Source organism: Egretta garzetta, unplaced genomic scaffold, assembly GCF_000687185.1.
Source record: "Egretta garzetta isolate BGI_Z169 unplaced genomic scaffold, ASM68718v1 scaffold640, whole genome shotgun sequence".
Classification (NCBI taxonomy): domain Eukaryota; kingdom Metazoa; phylum Chordata; class Aves; order Pelecaniformes; family Ardeidae; genus Egretta; species Egretta garzetta.
In genome coordinates, this window is record NW_009258264.1 from 202,189 (window position 1) to 224,538 (window position 22,350).

General features: G+C 49.4%; 1 protein-coding gene across 1 annotated transcript; it reads left to right on the forward strand.

Moving 5' to 3' along the window:
• Nucleotides 1-263: 263 nt before the first annotated feature.
• CNTN2 (contactin 2) lies at nucleotides 264-16,791 on the forward strand. The gene is made up of 22 exons (XM_009647498.2): nucleotides 264-393; nucleotides 5,525-5,669; nucleotides 5,964-6,139; nucleotides 6,465-6,560; nucleotides 6,863-7,072; nucleotides 7,665-7,764; nucleotides 8,036-8,211; nucleotides 8,890-9,026; nucleotides 9,561-9,690; nucleotides 10,580-10,730; nucleotides 11,015-11,142; nucleotides 11,511-11,686; nucleotides 11,825-11,945; nucleotides 12,233-12,391; nucleotides 12,534-12,683; nucleotides 13,377-13,447; nucleotides 13,762-13,996; nucleotides 14,457-14,572; nucleotides 14,939-15,125; nucleotides 15,493-15,605; nucleotides 15,694-15,862; nucleotides 16,572-16,791. Exons 1-22 carry the CDS (start codon nucleotides 339-341, stop codon nucleotides 16,679-16,681), a joined length of 3,111 nt encoding a protein of 1,036 aa, XP_009645793.1. The 5' UTR covers nucleotides 264-338; the 3' UTR covers nucleotides 16,682-16,791.
• The last annotated feature ends 5,559 nt before the right edge of the window (nucleotides 16,792-22,350 follow it).

Here is a 22,350-nt window from a genome sequence, read left to right on the forward strand (position 1 = left end):
ACGGGAGGAGGAATAAGCATTATTTTTGCAGGAGGGAGGAAGAATAGCAGATAGCACGGGAGGAGGAATAACAATTTCCCAGCCAGATCGGTCATGTCAGAAAGAAAAAGAGCTCCTTCAAAGCCCTGCGTGTTCCTCTCTGGGCAGCTGGATGTTTGCTCCCAAGTGACTCCCGCCCCGGCCCCCTGGCCAGCGGGGACGCCCAGCTGGACGCTGGGCCCCGAGCGGAGCCACGGGACGCTGCAGGTGACTTCTTTCTCCGTCTGTCGCAGGGCTGCTGTCCCCACTCACCCACAGAGGCTCAGCCGCGGAGGCCATAACCCGGCCGGAGGCGCAGGATGGGAGGCGTCGCTGGATTTGTCCGCACATCCCTAGCTGTCAGCACCTTCCTGGGTAAGCGTTTCCGTGGGGCGCACCCCTGCGTGCTCTGCGCAAGGCTTTTGCAGCTGCAGCGATGCTGAAGCCCAGTTCTCCCGGGTGGTTTATGCAGCCTGGGGATGTGTCTGTGCTCTGCCCAACTTCCCTCTGTACCGCTCAAGAAAGAGGACAGGAATGGGTGACACACAAGTCTCCCCCTTTCTAAAGTTAAATTTGGGTGAAATGGAGGAGCTGCAGATCCTCAGGCAAAGCCTTGGCAGGACCCGTGCCCCGCTGCAGCCCGGGCTTGGCACAAGGAGGAATTTCCTCCTGCCAGCAGGACTCGCTCACGGAGAAGCTACTTTGTCTCCCAGTTTTTCTGGGGATGGCTTTTTGGCCATACCCTGACTGCAAAGACTTCCCCATTCATTGGGGACCTGTTTCTGGATCTCGGGGGGTCTCAGGCTGCACTCTGAAGGTCCCTTTTCAGCAGGGAGACATCTCATTTCAGACAACTGAGAATTAGATAATGTCTTCAGGCTAATTCATCATCCCAGGCAGAGACCGCTCGCCTGTCCTTATAAATATCTAATTACCTTTTAATGTTCTGTGGATCCCCAAGGAGGCAGAGGGAGGGGTGGCTGCCCTAGATTGGGAGGCAATTAGCCTGTTTGGAAATTGGTCTGACCCAAATCCGGTAGAGGCAGCAAGATGGAGTTGGGCTCCCCCATTAACCAGCTGAGTTCGTGTAACTTGCTCCCCATCCAAGCTGAGCCCACAAAAAATGACTCTCTGCAAAGCCTGCGAGGGTTATTTTCTCTTGACCTTTGGCTGATGATGCAATGGATCTCGAGAGCCAGCTGGGATAGAGAGAAATCCTCACTGGGAACACCAGCGAGGGACTGGGGACAAAGAAATGCCAGGTATAGGGGAGGCTCAAGGGAACGCTGCGGAGTGGGTGAAGACCCAAAGCTTCCAGGTCCAGGCACTCGGCTCCAGCCCTGGGAAGCTGGGATGGCGATGCCACCCCTCCCTCGGCCATATCACCGAAAGGATGACTTCCCAGCAATGTGTACAGGTTTAAAGCTTATGAAATGCAGCGAGAGGACTCTCTAATGAACAAGGCTGTCAGGAAAGTCTAAAAATCTCTCTGGCCTTTCTTCATTCAGTAAAAGCCATGAAGAATCTTGAAGTCTAAGGCTAGCCAAAGCGCCGTCCCTTTGTTCCTCAGAGAGCTGCTCGTTAAAAAATAACTCTCTGTTCCTCAGAGAGCTGCTCTTTAAAAATAACCACTTTGATTTTGTGCACACGTGTGCGTTCAGATTTCCTATAAAACCAATTAATTGCCCGGCTCCCTCATGTGCCAAGGCTTCAGACTGCGGTCAGCGCTCCGGAGCTATGGCTGTGCTGCCTGTGCTCAGCGAAAGGATTGCTGCTGATGTCCTCAAAACTGGAATAGAGCTTGGAAAATGTTCAGCTGAGATATTTATCATTTCCTGGTTTCCAAAGCCAGCGCGGGGCTCAGCACAAAAGCAAAGCCTTGTGGATGCTCCTGGGCAGCTGGGCTTTCCAGGTCTGACTTTCAGCACATTCCAAATATTAATAAGAATGCAAAACCACCCTGGCAGAAATGGGCCAGCACCACTGCACAAGGGGGGCACGGGCAGTCGCCTCCCTACCCATCGCAGTGGCAAAGGAGATGAGGTTTGAGTTTTGTCTATTCCAGCAATATCTGGTATAAAGTTTGGGGTTTTTTTTGCTACGCACAGAGACCGCTATGTCCTTGGCGGTGCATTCCATGATAGGGCATTTTTCTCTCCCAAACAGCAGCCCAAGTTGCTCTTGGAGCACTGTGCAAAATCTCCAAGAGTTTCTGCAGCTGTTTTTCCAAATTTAATTTTCAGGGGTTCCACTTTCACCTATTCCTATTGATTTTGGTGTTAATATTTATTTTTCCTAATAACGAATGTTGTTCTAGAGAAGCGTAGCAGCATATTTACTGTAATTTCTGCTCTCCTATCTGAATTTATGACACAGATATAACACATGCATAAGGCATGCCCAATTCTGAGCAGGTCACTCTGCTTCTTACTAATTTGACTTGCAGGCTTAAAGCCCTTTACCTTCTCTTTGTCTTCTCCCCGCTATCCAAATGATAGAGCCCAAGGAAGGTACCTGTTTTGGTAACATGAAAAATGAGAGTCTTGGGGTGACAGACGTAGCCCAGGCGATCAGTCTGAGAGCTGCTGAGATTTACCACTCTGTTTTGCTCTCAAATTCTTAATTCTAACCATATCCTGATCTTGTAACTTTAATTATTACTTTAATCTAACCTTTGTTTTGCTTAATGAGTGAGATCCAGGCATTTCACCCCCAACACCAACCAGACACCTTGGAACTGCAGATAAAAACTCATCCAAACTTCTGGCATTGATTACCTTTGAGAAAATCAATGCCTGACAGTCGTAGTCCATAACCTTGGCAGGGAAAAAGGGACAGCAGCCGATAGCAACGGGGTGCAGACTCTGTGTGGAATCAGAAGGGATGATTAGCGTAATTTGGCTTGATTGGGAAGGCGCATCCCATGAGAAAAGGCCTGCATGTGTTAATAACATATATTTTATTTGTTAAATAAATAGAAATTGTTTACCATATGCTACCCACTAATCTCAAAATGTAAAGCTGTTAAACCTTAATCCATTCACTACCACCTATCAGAACACAATTAATACCCCACGTTCTTATTAATTCTCCATTAACTCATGACTATTTTACCTGCTGATCAGCAGTTATTTCCAGCTGAGACTTGCTCAGCACAGCCATCGCTGACCCAACTGAGAGAAGATTTCCAGCGTACACAAGCTTCTCCTTTGTGAATACAACTATTCTAGAAGGAAAATGGCACCTACACTGATTTGCAGGGAATACAACCCTTAAAACGCTCCTTTTCTCTTATTCCAAAGTATTCGACACAGGCTGCAGTCCCTCTGCCCTGTGTGACACCAGGGACCATCAGGCTGCCGGTCCCTTGCAGCAGCGCATCCCTGCTGCCGGAGCCTGGGTAATTGGCCGATGCTCGGACACACGGAGCAGCCGGCAGCTGCTTTGAACCCACTGAGCCAATTAGTGGAGCCCCTCTCCCCCTTCCCCCATCAGCTCCACATGCAAGAGCAGCCGGAACATGAGACGAACCCCAGGAGCTGCAGGTAAAGGGCTGCTTCCCCCGAGCCCGGGAGAGCCGAGCCGGCCATTCCCTGCTGGAAGTTACTCTTGCATAAAACATCATACTTAACAGAGTCACTTAATTTAACTAGTGACCACGCTGTGTACTGTAGGGAAGGAAACAGATTGCTGGTTGGCATGGCAGTTTTAAGACAGTTATTAATTCAATTAAAAAGCCTGGAAGGATCCTGGGGCTGGCCAAGCATCTCCGAGCTTATCACTGCAGAGGCAGAGGGGGACTGACACTGCTTTGAGGTGGCTCCATCCCTGCTAAGGAACGGGCCTTTCTCAGGGTGCCAGGGGGAGAACAGATTTGCTGGTGATCGTTATCCCACCAGCTGCTTCTGCAGTTAAAGAGATTTCCAGGCAGCTTCAGCTTTGTTCTTATTTAGCTGGGCAGGAGTGTGGATCTGCTGGAGGGGAGGGAGGCTCTGCAGAGGGACCTGGCCAGGCTGGATCCACGGGCCAAGGCCAATTGGGTGAGGGTCAACAAGGCCAAGGGCCAGGTCCTGCACTGGGGTCACAACAACCCCACGCAATGCTACAGGCGTGGGAAAGGGTTCTGAAAAGCTGCCCGGTGGAAAAGGACCTGGGGGTGTTGGTCGACAGGGGCCTGAATAGGAGCCAGCAGGGTGCCCAGGTGGCCAAGAGGGCCAACGGCATCCTCGGGGGGTGCTTTGCATTGCAAAGACCAGGCAGAAAACAGGGGCCGAGGCAGGGGAGGAAAAAGGAAGGAGGCTGAGGGGAGCCCTCATCGCTGCCTACAACTGCCTGAGAGGAGGGGGGAGCCGGGGGGGTCGGGCTCTGCTCCCAGGGAAGGGGCGATGGGACGAGGGGAAACGGCCTCAAGTTGTGCCAGGGCAGGGTGAGGTTGGACGTTGGGAACAATTCCTTCCCCAAAGCACTGTCAGGCACTGGAAGGGGCTGCCTAGGGAAGGGGTCGAGTCCCCACCCCTGGGGGGATTTAAAAGCCGGGCAGACGAGGTGCTTAGGGACGGGGTTTAGTGGTGGACTTGGCAGTGCTGGGTTAACAGTTGGACTTGATGATCTTAAAGGTCTTTTCCAACCAAAACAATTCTATGATTCTATGATTTGCACTGCCATTTCCATAAAGCCTGTGTGGATGGGGGTCTGCTTGCATTTGCCACTTATCTGAGACACAGAGTCACTCACTGCGGTCAGCTGGCACCTTCCAGTGAAACATCACCACAGCAAAGGGTGGCCCAGGCACAGTGTAGGAGAAGGCGGGCAGGTCCTTATGTTCCTCTTGTACCTATGCCTGAGCCATACTCATGACAGCAAGATCAAAACCAAACCCGTGTGTGAACGCTACAGAGGAAGCTTCAAGCTCATCCTGTTAGTTCAAAAGTAGAACTGATACCTGCAGCATTGGTTTGCACACCAGGTTTGAGTCGTCAAGGGCTGATGATGTTGCAGACGCAGGGATGGAAGGGATCTGTCAGGCGTGTGCAGGGAGGCGGTGGCAGAGCTGAGAACTTACTGCGAACATCCAGGTTCTCCTCTCTCCTCCCTTGTTCTGGAGAGGACTTAGGAGGAACCAACAAAGTCTGTACAGACAGAGGAGGAACTGGCATGTCCTTGCTGCCAGGGACAAAGAGGGCATCGGGTTCCCAGCTCCCATCTCACTCGTGCATGGCTTTCTAAGAGGTGTGTGTCAGTACTCCTTCATCCGCATGTCTTTAAGCATGTCTGGTCCCTCTGGCACGGCAGAGATGGTGCGAGATGCTCAGTGGGAAACGCATGCTATCTGCCCAAAGCCATGGCTGGGGCTGGGCTGCGGTGACAGATGGGTTGCGATTTTCACGTTGCTCCTTCTTTTATCCTAGATGAAGTTCTGACGCTGCCAGGGACACCCTACAAAACTAAAAATGAGAATTTTTAGAATAAGCTACATTGAGCTGAGCAGGTTTTCCCTCTCTTGCAGTTTGGTGCCAAGCACAGAGTAGCACAAGGAACTACGGGCCGGTGTTTGAAGAGCAGCCTGTCCACACCCTCTTCCCTGAAGGCTCAGCAGAAGAGAAAGTCACGCTGGCTTGCCGAGCAAGAGCCAGTCCTCCTGCGACCTACAGGTGAGCTCGCCTGCTCTCTCCCTGTACCAGGACCGGGACACAACCATCAAGTAATTTTGCCTCCTGTTCTCCACTTTTATATAAATAAAATCACTAACATGAGTATCAGCCTCCTCACCTACACGTGATGTACAATCCCACCCAGGTCACAGACCAGACATAAATCTAACTCAAGTCCCAACACACCACAGCTTAAAAAAAAACCCCAAGCATGGCCTCCTACAAGGCACCACGCAAGCACCGAGTCGCAAGAAGTAGTCACCCCTCTTGCTTCTCTACCCTTGCTCTTGGCAGGTGGAAGATGAATGGGACAGAGATAAAGATGGAGCCAGATTCCCGTTACAGGCTGGTTGCAGGCGACCTCGTGATAAGCAACCCAGTGAAAGCCAAGGATGCTGGCTCCTACCAATGCGTGGCATCTAACGCCAGGGGCACGGTCGTCAGCAGGGAAGCCTCCCTCCGCTTTGGCTGTAAGTTTGTCTCCACAAGGTAAATGAAACGCAGCCACAGTTATGCTGGGGGTAAACTGAACCCTCCTGCTTGCATTAATAAAGGTTGGAGAGAAGCTCCCCTGTGCATGGTACCCAACATTATCACTTGGAGAAATCCCCCAGCACTTTCCATTAACATGGAAGTGCAGCAGAAATGTGATGCACTATGGAGAAAGTCAGTAATATTTTTTCGGACCTCCCCCTGTACAAGCACTGAAAAGACCAGCCTGTGGAGGGGGAGATAAAAGACTAATTCCTCCGCTGCTGTCTTCGTCCAGGGACAGGTTTCACTTTGCCTGTTTAGTTTTGCAGGAATTCTCTGCAGAAGAGCGAGACCCCGTGAAGATTACAGAAGGCTGGGGAGTGATGTTCGCCTGCAGCCCTCCTCCCCATTACCCAGGTAAGGGTCTGCATTCCAGCATCGCCACTAGCAGGGATCAGCAGCACTGCTGGTGCCAGGTGGAGAGATGCTACAGAGCAAGGGATTCCCAGACATGTGAATCACTCCTTGCTTTTCTTTGGGAATTTTAGGGAAGAAAATTTGGTTTTAATTCAGACTCTGTAAAGCAACAAAACAGGAGGAGGACGTGGAGAAAACAAGTACCATCCAAGGGCCAGCTTGAAGACAGCCTGCTGGGTTTAGTCCCACCCAGGAGGACACAGGCAACTTGTGCAGTTTGTTCCTTTTTCTTTTCCCCACAGGTTTATCCTATCGATGGCTTCTGAATGAGTTTCCCAATTTCATCCCAGCCGATGGAAGGCGTTTTGTCTCTCAGACCACGGGAAACCTTTACATTGCCAAGACAGAAGCTTCTGACCTGGGGAACTATTCATGCTTTGCCACCAGCCACATTGACTTCATCACCAAGAGTGTTTTCAGCAAGTTCTCCCGGCTCAGCCTTGCTGCAGAGGGTCAGTGCTCTTGGATTATCACAAGGGGACCGGGCAAAATGCAAAAGTAACAAGCCACCGCAAAGCATGCAGGCTCCACGGGACTCCAGCAGTGCACAAATCACCCACCAGTCTCTCTCTGGGGAGCTTAAGAGCTTACAAAAATATGAATTGGCTGGAACCTGGGGGAAGCAGCCCCCTCTCCAGGCTTCGCTGCTTGTGGAGCTAGAAACTCCATCCGTGGGGTTTCTCTGGTTGTTTGTAAAAGAGCCAAGGTGCAGCCTGTGCAGGCTCACATATCCCTGAGTCCCCTTCTCCCCTGCTTTGGTGACCTTGCAGAGATGCCGCTAAAGATACTTCTTTGGCAGGGCAAAGGGAGTTAAGCAGGTAGGAAATTAAGGAGAAATAGTCCTGAGAAGTTGTAAAGAGACTTCAGAGACTTTAACAAGAACTGTTTTAAAAAGAAAATGTAACTTAGCCTCTGTCGCCTTATCCAAACACACAGAAGTTTTGGAAAGTAGCGTAACCTTGTGGGTACCTCTGCCCTTTAAGACCTCACGTGTGCCATTTTAAAGTCACCCAGAACTCCTCAACAGTGCTTTCCTTTTAACAGATGCCAGGCAGTATGCACCCAGCATAAAAGCCAGGTTTCCTGCAGACACCTACGCTCTGGCTGGGCAGATGGTGACTTTGGAGTGTTTTGCCTTTGGAAAGTGAGTGCAGCGTCTGTGTCGCTCAGGCTCGGGATGGGGAGGGCAGCACAGAACCTGCAAATTCACAACCCCTCTCTTCAACGGGTCTACTGCAGACCAGAGACGGAGGGAGAACAGGAGGAGGGTGGAATTGGCTACAGCCATCTGTCCTGCTGGCCAAGGCCCAGCTGGGATGGGACCTGGGTGGCTAAATGGGGATTGAGTTACACCATGCTGTAACGCAGCATGGGGTACCCAAGAGCTGGCCTTCACCAGATTTGCTTTTACATAGCCCTGTTCCTCGAATAAAGTGGAGGAAGCTGGACGGCTCGCAGTCCTCCAAGTGGATCGGCAGCGAGCCCCTCTTGCAGATCCAGGACGTTGGCTTTGAGGATGAAGGCACTTACGAGTGCGAGGCTGAAAACATCAAAGGGAGAGACACCTACCAGGGCCGCATCATCATTCAAGGTAACGCACGCCTTGCCAGAGCACGGCAAGACGGCTTTGGGACTGAAACCACCACCTCTGATCCTGCCTCCTATCAGCCCTAATTAAATCTATTGCAAAGCCCTAACAAAGGCTGGCAGAGATCTCTGATATCTTTCCTCGGTGGATACATTTAGGCTATGGCAAGGAGAGAGAGACACCTCCTAACTTGCTCTAAAACTATTCTAGCAAAAATTAGGTAATCAGGGAGGGAAGCATAGTGGTAAAAATCAGACTTAGCTGACAACCAAAATCCTCTCCAAGCCTGGGGTACTTCCACAGGGGTTAATACTTGGAGCTATTAATCAGATCTAGGCAAGTTACAAAACTTAACCTGGTTCTCTTAGTCTGAACCCAGTCTCTCCTGAAGCTCAGGAACAACTGCATTTATTCTTAAGAAGAGAAACCATAATGTTCTTCCCTCAGATCTGTATTCTGCCATAGTTTCGTGCAATCCACATGCACAGCTGCAGTCAGACCCATAGAGGACTCAGCCTTGCATCACTGCACAAAAGGCGAAGGCTGTTACTATGGTGAAACACGCTGTGATAAATAAATCTGCCAGCAGAGATGACACAATGAGCATCCTTCTGCCTGCCTGGCACAACAAACCTCTCATCTGATCTTCTTGGCTCTGCCACCTCTCTTGCTCCTTTGCAGCTCAGCCGGAGTGGCTGAAGGTGATCACAGACACGGAAGCCGACATCGGGTCCGACCTGCGCTGGAGCTGCGCGGCTGCCGGCAAACCCAGGCCCGCAGTCCGATGGCTTCGGGACGGGCAGCCACTGACCTCCCAGGTACCGCTGCCCAGGTCTGACAGCGAGAGCAGCTCGGCCAGGGCTCACCAGAACCTGCAGTACTGAACCTGCTACTCCAGACCTAGACCCTCTACTGCCTCGCCGCAAATGCATCTCAACCCCGTTTTATCACCCCGCATCCCTACTCCATGTGCCCCCATGAGGCTGCAGAGCAATGCCACAGTCCTTACCGACAGCAAGGTCCTTCTCCCGTCACTGCCATCCCAGCCATTGCTTCATGCAACTACAGGAGCTCATAGCCAGTGGTCGGGGCCAATAAGTAGCACCTCGTGCCTCTCTCTGTATGACCTGCACGTTGCTGCTCAGGCACTCAGAAGTCTCAGCAAACAGAGTGCAGTGATGTGGGGTAGTGACTGGACACACCGAAAAAATGGCCCGCGTTTTCTCCCATGGAAAACCAGGCTGGCTTCAAACTGGCAAAGAGTCTGTAATGAAACTCAACCCTGAACGCACGAGGCTTGAGTTCCATTTTTGGTTTTCTCATCTAATGGGTTCATCCTCTTGTTTGCACAGAACCGCATCGAAGTGAGCGGTGGAGAGCTGAGATTTTCCAAGCTAGTCCTGGAGGACTCTGGCATGTATCAGTGTGTGGCTGAGAACAAGCATGGCACAGTATATGCAAGTGCTGAATTAACAGTGCAAGGTAATTTCTCATTTCCCAGTGCTCTGGGTTTCAATGGGACACTGAAGCATTTTAGATCTCTTCCTAATATCCTATGCTTGCAATCTCAGAGTAAGATAAGAGCAGACAAAAACTGCTTCACTCACCATTGAAATATAGTTATTGGTTCAACAAGACACTCTACAACCCTTTAAAATTTAAATCTTGGGTAAATTCAGTAATGCTGAAAGAGAACAAGGACATCTGTTTAGCTACAGAAAGTGTACAGGACAGACAGCAGCAGCAGCACAAGCTCTCTTCCACTACTCAGCCTTCCTCTTTTTTGGAGGAAAAGAGGTCAAAGAAAAGAGTTCAGTATCCATTCAGCCAGCCTTGATGGATGGCGACTGGAACTGGACCGATGCTGGACTTGTTCCACATTAGTCTAAAAGCTAATCTCCTCGTGGTCAGTAGATGCCAGAGATAAATGAAAGGCCCTAAGCATCAACTGTTCAACATTAACACACTGCAATGCACGAGGGCAACAGAGAAAACCCAATTCTACCTCTGCAATTCCAGGAGGAGGTTTAGGCAAGCTGGATGTCTGCACCAGTGACTTTAATCAGGATATTGAAGAGAATATCCTCTACATTTTCAAAAGCAGCTGTTCTTGTGTCTCTCAAAGACCTTGCACTTGTTAGGGTCATATCCCATTGCTACGTACGAAACGTGTGTCACATAACACCTGCCTTGGCAGGCGTTAGAAACCACTCAGCAGCAGAGGAACCACTCCATCTTGCTCACCAAATATTGCCATGCTTCTGTTACCAAGTCGCCTAACAACAAATCAATACCTAGTTAGGTGGCAGTTAAAATGCTCACACAGCAGGGTTTTCTAATCATTCCTTAATCCTCTTTTTTTCCCCTGTAGCCTTAGCACCAGATTTTAGACTAAAGCCAGTGAAGCGACTGATACCTGCAGCCCGAAGTGGGAAGGTCATCATCCCATGCCAACCAAGGGCAGCACCAAAAGCCACTGTGCTCTGGACCAAAGGGACTGAACTTCTGATCAACAGTAGCAGGTAGCAGCACAGAGTCAGCTTCTACCTAGAAACCATAGCTAAAATCACTTTTTTTTTTTCTTGCCAGAAGGCTGGACTTGATGACCCAGGTGTGCTGCTACATCCCTGAACATAAGCACTTTGTTATTCCCCTAGTTTCTTCCTTAGAAAACTCCTACGTAATATTTTGCAGTCCTGTTTTTATCACCAATTTCTCTAAAATCAGCAAGTGCTGGAAATTGTCAGGTGTACAGAGTGAACAGACGTTTTAACCTTCCTCTTGTACGGTTCTTCTTCCTTTCCAGGGTGACTATTACCACCGATGGCACCTTGATCCTCCAGAATATCAGCAAATCCGATGAGGGAAAGTATACCTGCTTTGCTGAGAATTTCATGGGCAAAGCCAACAGTACCGGAATCCTCTCTGTTCGAGGTAGAGATGTTCGCCTTGATTTGGGGTCAATCGAGCAAGAAACATCTAAGAATGCCATGATGTGATATTTCTCCTCTCTTTATACTCCCCAAAATCAATGCAATACACAGGGAATCAAAGACATTTCGGCCTGTGGAGCTATCTTCTGCCTGACCCACCCAATCCTACCTACCAACAACTGGTCCTTGAGAAAAGCATTTCCATTTTCTAACCACTGTAATCCCTCATCTTCCTCCCGTAAAACTACAGCTGTTAGAGAGGGATGACAAGCTGGAAAGTGTTAGCTGGTCTGGATGCTCTGCAGCATTAATATACATCTGGTATGTGGACATTTGCAGCTAACAGCCCTCCCTGCTCTTTCTCCGCAGATGCCACCAAAATCACATTGGCACCATCTAGTGCTGATATCAACGTAGGTGAAAACCTTACTCTACAGTGTCACGCATCCCACGATCCGACTATGGACCTAACCTTCACCTGGTCACTAGATGATTTCCCCATTGACTTTGACAAGTCTGAGGGGCACTACCGGCGAGCCAGCGTGGTGAGCAGAAAGGGCAATTATGCACCATCAAAAAGGACAGAAACCTAATACCAGCCTCTTTGTTTGAGTGTTGAATGCTGGATTGTGATCAGGCGTGTTCAAATGCTCTCCCCACTGTCTTTTCTCTTCCCCACGCAGAAGGAAACTATTGGGGACCTCAGCATCTTCAACACCCAGCTGAAGCACTCGGGGCGGTACACGTGCACAGCCCAGACGGTTGTGGACAGTGCTTCGGAGTCAGCCACGCTGACTGTCAGAGGTAATTTCTCTGTCATTAGGTCCCCTGCTCCTTACAAGCCCAAAATAACGGCATGGTGCTTGCAAGGGATCAGCTCGCTCTTCCCTTGCGACCACCTCACCATCTAACATTTGAACTGGATGGGATAGGGTTATGAGCTTTTCTGGAGGCCAAAACTGGAGGTGAGGCTTCCTTGCCTCCAGAAAAGAAAGGCCTGATTACAATTTATGACTTGCACAATATAAAAAGAAATAAGTCTCCAAATCTTTCATCTCAGTAACACGTTCATCTGTCTCACATCATCTCAGGACCTCCAGGCCCCCCTGGGGGTGTGGTGGTGAGAGACATCAGTGACACCACCGTCCAGCTGAGCTGGAGCCGCGGCTTTGATAACCACAGCCCTATCGCCAGGTACATCATCGAGGCACGGACTCTCCTCTCCAACAAATGGAAGCAAATGCGTACCAGTAAGTGTCCTGACAGCAGTGGTGGTGGCATGGCCCGTGCTGGCTGCAGGGCACCAGCTCGCTGACAAGTTCTTGCTCTGTGCTCATACGCTGGCTGCCACTCGCTCTATTTGTTCTTCTCTCATGTTATTGGATTATATAGATCCCCTAAATATTGAAGGCAACGCAGAGACAGCCCAGGTGATCAACCTCATTCCTTGGATGGATTACGAGTTTCGGGTCTTAGCGAGTAACATTCTTGGAGTTGGGGAGCCCAGTTTACCCTCCAGCAAAATCCGTACCAAAGAAGCAGGTACGTGCAGAGACGCTCAGAGGTAGAAAGGGGAATCAGAGGTACCTGTCCCTACGTGCTGGAGGGGGAAGGCTGGCTTGCAGCATGCCTTGGTCTCAAACAATTTGTCATTTCCTTGAGTGCTCCTAGAGGTGATGCCATCACCAAATTTCCTGCCTTTTTGCCTATTTACACATCAAAGACAAAGCAGTACTAGAGCTCAGCTAACTTCACCAGCATTAGATACAATACATTAAACCATCCTAAATCCTAGCTTCAAATCCTGTACCTTCTGGGCAGTAATGCTCAGAAAGGGGCAAGGGCCCTGTTATATCTCAGAGCACAACCCTGCAAAGACAAGGTACATTTCCCAGCAAATGGCTGTGAATGTTCATTCGACCTTCTGCTGCTCCAAATGCATATTCACTCCTTTCTACTAAAAGCTCCCCTCCATATCCCTGCTTTTGAGCTCCATTCTTGTCCCCTCGGAGATGTGCTGCCTCCAAATAAGCTCGTCGGGCACTAGCCAGTATTCTAGACCTGATTTTCACAAACATCTGAAATACTCACAGCTGAAAAGATAGAGACAAGCACTTTCGTACGAGCTGTCAAAGCCTGGCTACTCCCAGACCACGCGGTGTCTGTGCTCATCTTCATCACTATTGTTTCCTTAACCCAACCTGTGCTGTCTGCTTTTGTTTGGGGACCCGACAGCACCTACTGTGGCACCATCTGGGCTCAGCGGAGGCGGAGGGGCTCCCAACGAACTGATCATCAACTGGACGGTAAGTCAGCAGCACGGCACCAGCTGCGGATGCTGGGAGAGGGCCAGGGGGAGGAGCACGTGCCGTTTCTTTTGGGAAATGAGTGTTGCAATGACAATTTTGATACACGGTTCATAGAATCATAGAATCACTTTGGTTGGAAAAGACCTTTGAGATCATCGAGTCCAACCTTTAACCTAACCCTGCCATCCCACCACTAAACCATGTCCCTTAGCACCTCATCTATCCTTCTTTGGTTGAGCCAAACACTGTGCTTAGTCCAAAGTCTTGCTTGTTGGAACTGACCAAGGCTCCTCTCTCTGCCCCACTCACAGCCAACGCTGCGGGATTATCAGAACGGAGATGGCTTTGGCTACATCTTGTCGTTTCGCAAGAAAGGCACCCAGGGGTGGTTGACAGCAAGGGTGCCGCACGCAGAATCGCTGCACTACGTCTACCGCAATGAGAGCATCGGTCCCTACACCCCCTTCGAAGTGAAGATCAAAGCATACAACAGGAAAGGAGAAGGACCAGAGAGCCTCACTGCCATCGTGTACTCTGCAGAAGAAGGTAAAGAGGGACTGCAGCGGCTCTGAATTCACCATGCTTTGTCCAACCAACCAACGTGTCCTCAACCAGCTCCCTGCAGGGCTCTGTCTGTCTGGGAGCTCAATGATAGGACAGGTTTCTTTAACTCAAAGAGCAGCCAACAGTGGTTTCAGCATAACATTTATGTCTACTTCAAATACACCGATAGATGTTTCCCTAAGCCCAGTCGTGACCGTACACACCCAGAGCTTCAGAGCAGACACAGATCCTCACAGCACACAGCTATGGCCCTGCTTGGCCTAATAAGTCCCTAAATCCCTTCCTCTTGTCTTTGCTCCGTAATACCAGCTGTCTGGCGGCACGGTAATGGTGCTGCAGGAGAGCCCTTCGTTACAGTACAGCGATTACGCTGCCCAGAGCAAGGAAAAGGATTTTCATAGATTCATAGAATCATTTTATTTCCTTTTGTTGTCTTTTTCAGAACCAAAAATGGCACCTTTCAGGGTTCTGGCCAAGGCTGTTCTGTCCTCAGAAATGGATGTGTCCTGGGAACCTGTGGAGCAGGGAGACATGACTGGAGTGCTTCTGGGCTACGAGGTACGAGCCATGGGAATGAGACACTGAAACGGAGATGGGAGAGCTCAGCAAAGAGAATTCCCCCAGGCTAAGTGAGGTGAAAGGAAAGAGCATTTTATTTCCAAAGATGGAGGACAATTAATGGACAGCACGAGGCTCTAACAGGGCCAGTACTGCTGCTCACAAGACAGATTAGTAAGACAGAAACATCTTTTTTTTAATGCTTGCCTTTCCACACAGGCTGTAACCTTATTCCTGGGCACATACTAAGCAAAATGCATAGAAACAAATACCAAAGTGTCTCCGGTGCTGGCTGTGGGTGGACTGAGTCTGGTGTTTGCAGATGTCTCTGTCCTTACTAAACCCATCATACCCTTTTCTATTCAGATCCGGTACTGGAAGGATGGTGATAAGGAGGAGGCAGCTGACAGAGTGAGAACAGCGGGGCTAGTCACATCAGCTCACGTAACAGGCCTAAATCCCAACACGAAATACCACGTGTCAGTCAGAGCTTACAACCGGGCTGGAACCGGTCCCCCCAGTCCCTCTACCAACGTCACGACAACAAAGCCACGTGAGTGAGCCCTGACCATCTCCATTTTGCATGTTGTACTCCCTGGGGCTGCTGCTTCCTCCGGAGGATCCCCAATGGTCGGCTAACTGATGAGCTTTTTTATCTTGGTGCTCTAATGCCATTTTAAGTAGTCCATAAAACAGTTCCCTGAATTTCCTCAGATCAGTCTTGTGGTCTGTGCATCACTTATCTGAAAAGATCTGTGCTCAGAGTAACGTTTTCTGGGATACTCCCCTTTAAACCAACCATAGTGGTGCCATCAGCCCTGTTGACTAGCTGTAGAGTCTCAGGAGATGGGCTGTAACCAGCACAACCTTCTCATCAGTCCCTGACTTACCGAATCTCTGTCTTGTTTTATATCTCTTAGCACCAAAGAGGCCACCTGGCAACATCTCCTGGACTTTTTCTGGCTCTACTGTCAGCATCAAGTGGGACCCAGTGGTGGCAAAGGCAGACGAGTCTGCAGTCACGGGGTACAAGGTACGGGCAGCATGTAGCTGGCCTTCTCTTTTAAGTGACCCTAAGGAAATCACAGTGAACGTAAACGCAAACTTGCCTCTTCCAACAGATGCTCTACAGGCAGGATTCCCACTCTGCTCCCACACTATACCTGGCCAGCAAGAGCCGGATCGACATCCCCGTCCCCGAAGACTTCACTCACGCCTTTGTACAGATCCGGGTGACGGGCCCTGGGGGAGATGGAATCCCAGCAGAAGTTCACATCCTCCGGAACAGTGGTACGTACGCTCCTCTGACCGCATGCACAAACGCTCGTTTACAGGGTGCTTCACAGACCCCTGGAAACCGAGCTCAGAGAGAGGAGTTAATTTGCAGGGCCACTTGGCTGTCATTTGCTACCACAGTTCCTTGATAAGTAAATGATTCAGTCACACCTCCTCCCCTACCTGGCCATAGCATGGCATAATAGCAATAAATGCTATTATGGTTTAAAATCCCACTCTCCCTTCCAGGAACGCAGGGGAACAGCCTACCCCAGTGTTTTAGGTTGAGTCTCTGGAATTGGGCTTTGGCTCCCTTGGGCCGTTCACTCAGAGGATCTTCTGATGTACTCCAGCCTTCCGTCAGCTAAGCTCTTCCCAGACTCTGAGCAACCTTTCAGTCTGGTCTGAACCCAGCCTTATTTTAGTTGCAGCTCTTGAGGCCCCACGCAAGCCCAACTTACATTCACTGAGAGTGAAATCTTGACTCTGTTTGTGGGGCCCAACACCAACTCCAGCAGGTTCCCTTCATTCAGGGTGTAAGTACTCAGGGCCCACTTCCAAATTCTTGTTTCAAATCCTGGGAGGTTCATCAGAGATAAATGCAATACGAGCACGCAGAAGCCCAGAATTAACATTTTACCCACCCCCCCGACTCTTTCCACAAGACCTCAGGTTGCGTCTGTACAACAAGACCCTTGCTCCTTCCCTGCTCCCTTTCTTTCAGGGACAAGTATGATGGTGGAAGACTCCGTGACGAGGCCGGTGCCACATGCTGTCGTTATTACAACTAACTCTCTAGTCATGGTGGCCCTGATCGGCTATCTGGAGCTCTGACGACGGCCAGCGCAGCAGAGGACTCCCGGACACGCTTCTCCCAAGCCAGTGGGGAGCTACTTAATACTTGGCTGCTGCGACTTCAAGTTTGTACCACAGCAGCATTACAGAGAAAGGATTTGACAAAAATTGATTTAAGGGAGGAAGAAACAGCTTTTTTTTTTTGTTTGTTTGTTTTGGAAGAATACAAGCTTTCATACAAGACATGGGTCTTTAACTGATTAAAAATTTTTTAAAGAAATGAGTAAAACGAAGAAGAATTCGCCATGAATTCTGCCAGCCAGCTGCCCCACACACTGTATCCAGTAGGTTTTCTGCCTTATGAAGCCATGTACTAAAATAACCAGACTGCTAAACTTGACAACTTTTTTTTTTTTTTTTTAAATATGTACAGTGAATTTTGGGGGGGTGGGGGTGTAAGGGGAGGATGGGGACTGAGGATTTCACAGTGATCAGCATGTTCCATACCAATCCCAGTCACAGCCATCTCTAACAAATGATGGGACAGGAACTTCCCCCCCGCCCCGCCCCACAAACATGAGCCAAATTCTGCAGCGACCAGCCCAAGGAGATAAAGCCACAAGAGAGATTGATCTCTGCCCCATCCTGAAGATGGGTGAACACAGAGTTTAGATTGTGAAAAGCTTTTTTACGACACTGGTGTTAACTTGCAACCCCAGCCTATTGCTTGTATCAATGGTTATGCTGTGAGGTGCAACGTTCAATGTTATCCATATCCCACGTGCTTTTGGGGTGTTTTTGTTATAGTCTTTGCTTCTTTCCTTTTTGTTTGGGGAGGAGAAGGGGTAAGCGAAAAGGAGATCCTTTTCTAGCATCCGCTGATTTGGAGAGGCAGTTCTGCCTCGTAACGGAGATGTCAAGATAGCCAGTTTCAATGGAGAGAGGGTCTTAAAGGAGGAAGAAAACGGAGTATTTCGTAATTTAATGAAGAACTGGAGACTCAAGGAGGCCATCGCTGGGGCAACAAGGAAAATCTCGATTCCGTCAGATTCATCACCCTACACAAACAGTTCCATCCAGCCAAAATACCAGTCTCAGCTTGGGACTGCAAGTTTGAGATCCAACCAGTGAGCCAGTCTGGTTTTCAGGTCCAGGGTTCATACCGCTAATGTAAATGGGAGGCCTGACACCCCAAAGAAGTACAGGGATGTTGAGGTGCACCATTAACTAACAGGGTTGGGAATAGATGTCGCATATCTGACGGCAAAGCAATCGACCAAAGTTAACCAGAAGCCGATTTACATTGCTGGCTGGTTAGATCCCAAGCGCACTTTTAGGGACCTGCACCTACCTGTACCTTCCCCCTTCCCAGCACTGCTGGCCTGAGCCACCCCAGGCCAGAATTACCTGCCAAAGGGCTCCGCTCGCAGGGCTGCGCAATGGCAAGGCACTGGCACGCAGCTTCTACACCAGATGCCAATGCCTCGCCCTCGCTCATCATTTTAAAACCAGTGTCCAAGGCCTTAGTGAGCATTTGAGAGATTACACGCATAAATCCCTGGCCTCCCGGAGTTACGCCTATTGTATATATCCATAGTATCCCATCGCAATTATTTGAGCATCTGGCCTACCCTGGAAGCAAGAAGGCAAATGCACCAGCAGGTTCACACCATGCGATGCAAACAGCCGGGCTCCAGGCTGCAGAAGAAGGGCTCCTCTGTGTTTAGCAAACAAGGGAAATGTTTTAAGAAACAGGCAAAGAAAAATAAACTTATTGAAAGAGTCTAAATATTTAGAGCACAGCGTAGCAAAAGGAAAGGGTATTGTAATGCTTCCATTACAAACACCACCTGGGATAAAGTGAGAAAAAGAAGGCAAGAGTTCCCACTGATCCATGGCAGACTGAGGCAGGCAGCAACGGCGGGGAACCATCACCCCGGAGCCCGTCCTGAGCTTCCTCCGTGTCCCTCAGCAGCTCCCCATGAATTACCCCCTCGGTTCCTCTAGCAGGTTGAAACACTTCTTTCAGAAGGACAACAGCTAAATATAAATTATATTTTTGTATGATTTATGTTCTTGAAGATATTTTAAAATATTTGTATTGATGTTTGGAAGCTCTGTTTGGCAAAATATTTTATGTTGTTAACTCAGCATTTTTGTTATCACCTCCATCTCTCTGGGCCTTCAACCTTTCTCCCACAAAAGATGGGATGAAAGGAAAATTAGGAATGCAGTGTTAGCTCAAAACCAAAGCAAATTAGGGCTTGGGCAACAATTACCTGATCGATATGCAGAATTAGCGGTAGCCATAATGACAATATTTAGGAGGCATAAAGTAACGGGACCTATGGAGCTTCAGAGCACTGCTGGATGATGCCCATTGCGGACCTGCAGAAGCACAGGTCCAATTCAGGAGAGGACCGAACAGAAGCAGCAAGGTTAAATGACGTGCCCAGAGCCTTCACTGAACGGCGATGCAGACGCTACAGGCACCCCAGGTCCAATCCTGCAGGGTAGCTGGCACTCCGTGGGGTGGGGGGCACCCAAAAAGAAATCCCTCGTACTGAAGAAGCCTGCTGCACTGCTCAGGAGGAACTGCTGAGCAGGAGAGCCCCACTTCGGTGCACAGCCGAGCTGCACGTCCCGAGGTTCGCACTGGTTTCAGGCACAAACTCTGCGTGAGGCCAGCTGTGCTCACCCCATCGTGCAGCACCAGTCCCATCCAGGGCAGCCGAAACGCCAGCTCTCCCACGGGGCTGCTATGCCTGCGTGCTCACCTTCCCTTCAAGAGGTGCAGGCCAGACACCTCCAGGGCAGCAGAATGTGCTTTGATGGACCACACGATGGATGGACTCTCACAAGCGAGCAAAGCAAAACAAGGCGCTCCTGCGAAATTCAAGGGCTGAGGTTCAGCACCAGTCCAGGTCTGACCGTGCACGGTACGCAAACGTCTCTTGCAGAAACTTGGTCTCAGCAGAAGCTTCCAAATGCCTCTGGCAACACTAGTGGCTCTCTCTGTTTTGTTGAACTTTACAGTGTTGGGGAGCCAGACGCTTTATTGCATGGTTAGAACAGTACCTAAATGCTGCAGTGACACTGGGTTTTAAATAGCAGCCACCTGCAACGTTTCCCCGGGAAGGTAAATACATTTTCCATGCATTTCTTTGTTAAACTAGATCACAGGCACATTTTACGTAAGAAGTGAAAAACTACATGAGTTGGATTTCAAATGTTCCAGTTAGCGCTGCTCTGCATTGCAAATGGGCTGAATATATTCTAATTTGTAAAACTGATGGGACAGTATTTCCTAAAGCCTTCAAGTGACGAGTAGATCCCCTTGAAAGTTAAACACCTTCAATCTGAGTTCAAGCTACACCTCTTTTTGGAAAAGGTAAATCATCGCTACATACAGTTTCATCATTTTAAATCAAAACACTGCTGAACTTTTGCAACATTTTACGGATTAAACACAGAAGCAGAGAGGTATGACCGAGTGATAACCACAGTGGCCTTACAACCACTTGCTCTAATCCCAGCTCCGACACTGACTCCATCTACAGCTCCAAGCAATTATTTCACCACTTGCTGCCTCAGTTTCCCTCCCTGAAAAGCGAGGCACGAGCAGGTCACTGTGCATTTGCAAGTTCTTTGCAGTTTGAAAGCATCTGTGCACTCACGCTGCTGCCAAGGGTGCGACCACAGCTCACATAGCGTTATCAGAGCTGACCCAAACTACCCAGCTCAGGCACCAAGAGCAGCATACCCACGGCAGCACCGGCTTCAGCAAGGCTGAGTGACGAGTCCTTGGTGGCAAACCTGTTCTTGTACCCGTGCTGGCTCTGCTACCTAATCCTTACCTAACTCGGACAGCCACAGCCCAGCCGACATCAGTGTTTCTTGAGCATTAGCACAAAGAAACCCTGAAAAAACACACGTGGTAAACAGGCAGCCTCTCCCCCACAGGTTCTTTTGGAATCTGGGAGGAATTTGTTGATACTCAAAAGCTGCAGAGCAGAAAAGATAGTGGCACGTTATGAAAACACTATAGGTAAGCACAGGGAAACACCTTGGGTGAAGGACAGGGCATGTTGGGGGACAGAAAAGATTTTCCACTTGCAACGCTGGTAGACGAGCAAGGCCAAGGTCAGGCCCAGACCGTTACAGGCTAAACCCTGCTCTGGACAAGACAGCTCAGTTTTTGTGCATGGGCACAAACCACGTTATGACGGCCCTGTCTCAGGCAGTCCGGTCTGCCATTTTATTATCAGGGGGTTAGGTGACCCACAGAAAAGGATTTGCACGTGCAAATGCAGCATTTGTACCTGGTTAAACTTCATCCAGGCTATAAAAAATCCCTACATATAAAAGCTAGCCAGAGCCACCAACAGGAGAAAAAGATGTGGAAGCAGCCTACTGTAAAGCTGTTAGAGCTTCCTAAGACGCAGCACAGGGGTTAGAAGGGAAGATGTTCAGAGCAGGGGCAGAAAACTTAAACATCTTAACAGAGTTTACAGGCTTTACACTATTGCATTAAGTTGCGAATGAATTTCCTGTCTCCTCAAGAACCCCCTGCATTTAATTGCTCTGAGCATTTGCTCTAGAGATTAACTTAGAGGGATGAGTTAAGTACCACGGTTTGCTCTCAGCACTGTAACGGCTCGCTAAGGAAAGCCATCTCATTTCACAGGGTCTGTCTTACTTGTCAGGAGTAAGAACCAACCCCACAAGGGTGCTGCACGGAATATGCAAGAAGGATGAAATGCTTTGAAACTCCCGAATGAGAGGAGATTTCCAGTTCTGACTTATTCATATTCAACATACAATCATCTCCTACCCCATGCTATCGAACTTGCAGACTGAAAATTGCCCTTCTGGTTGTAGGTGGCCTAGGCTAAATTCCGCACTCAGCTATGTGAGGTTGAACCAGGAACAGCTCACATTTGCAGCAGGACAGATTGTGTTGTGCCCTGAACACGAGACACTTACACCTTGGCCCAAGGAATCAGCTGGATACTGCAGGCACTGCATTTAGCTAACGCCTGGGGGGGGGTCTAAATCCCATCTGCTCTAAACCCACAAAGCTATCGCCCATCCACAGAAACCCTCTGCTGGGAATATTTTAATCCAGCTTCACTACACAGAAACAGGGCGGTTTTCTTCTCTGCAACTTTGTTGTATGCTATTTTTTTAAGAAAACCAAATGGGAAACATTATAAGCATACTGTACTTACTGTAATTACGGTTATTTATTGGCTACAGTAGCACGCAGTTCATAAATAAAGATCTTCAGAGACTTTAGACAACTACTGGAGTCTGGAGTACTTCTGTCCAGCTGTACATGCAATTAGTACCTCGCTTGCTCAGGAGTCCCCCTGGCCCAGGACTATATTTTTCCTGACTGCCAATTACATGTACGAATACAAACAAGGAGCCCTCTGAGACTGCATCCGCACGGAGCTGGACCCCTCAGCAAAAGTTAAGTCAATTAAGATGGAGTAAACTCCAATTCTACCCCACGACAGCAATAAGTAACCAAACAAGGAGAAACTGCGCGTGGAGCAGGGGATTGGTGAGGCCGCCCCTCGAATACTGTGTTCAGTTTTGGGCCCCTCACTACAAGAAAGACGTTGCCTTGCTGGAACATGTCCAGAGGAGAGCAACAAAGATGGGGAGGGGGCTGGAGCCCCAGGCTGCTGGGGAGCGGCTGG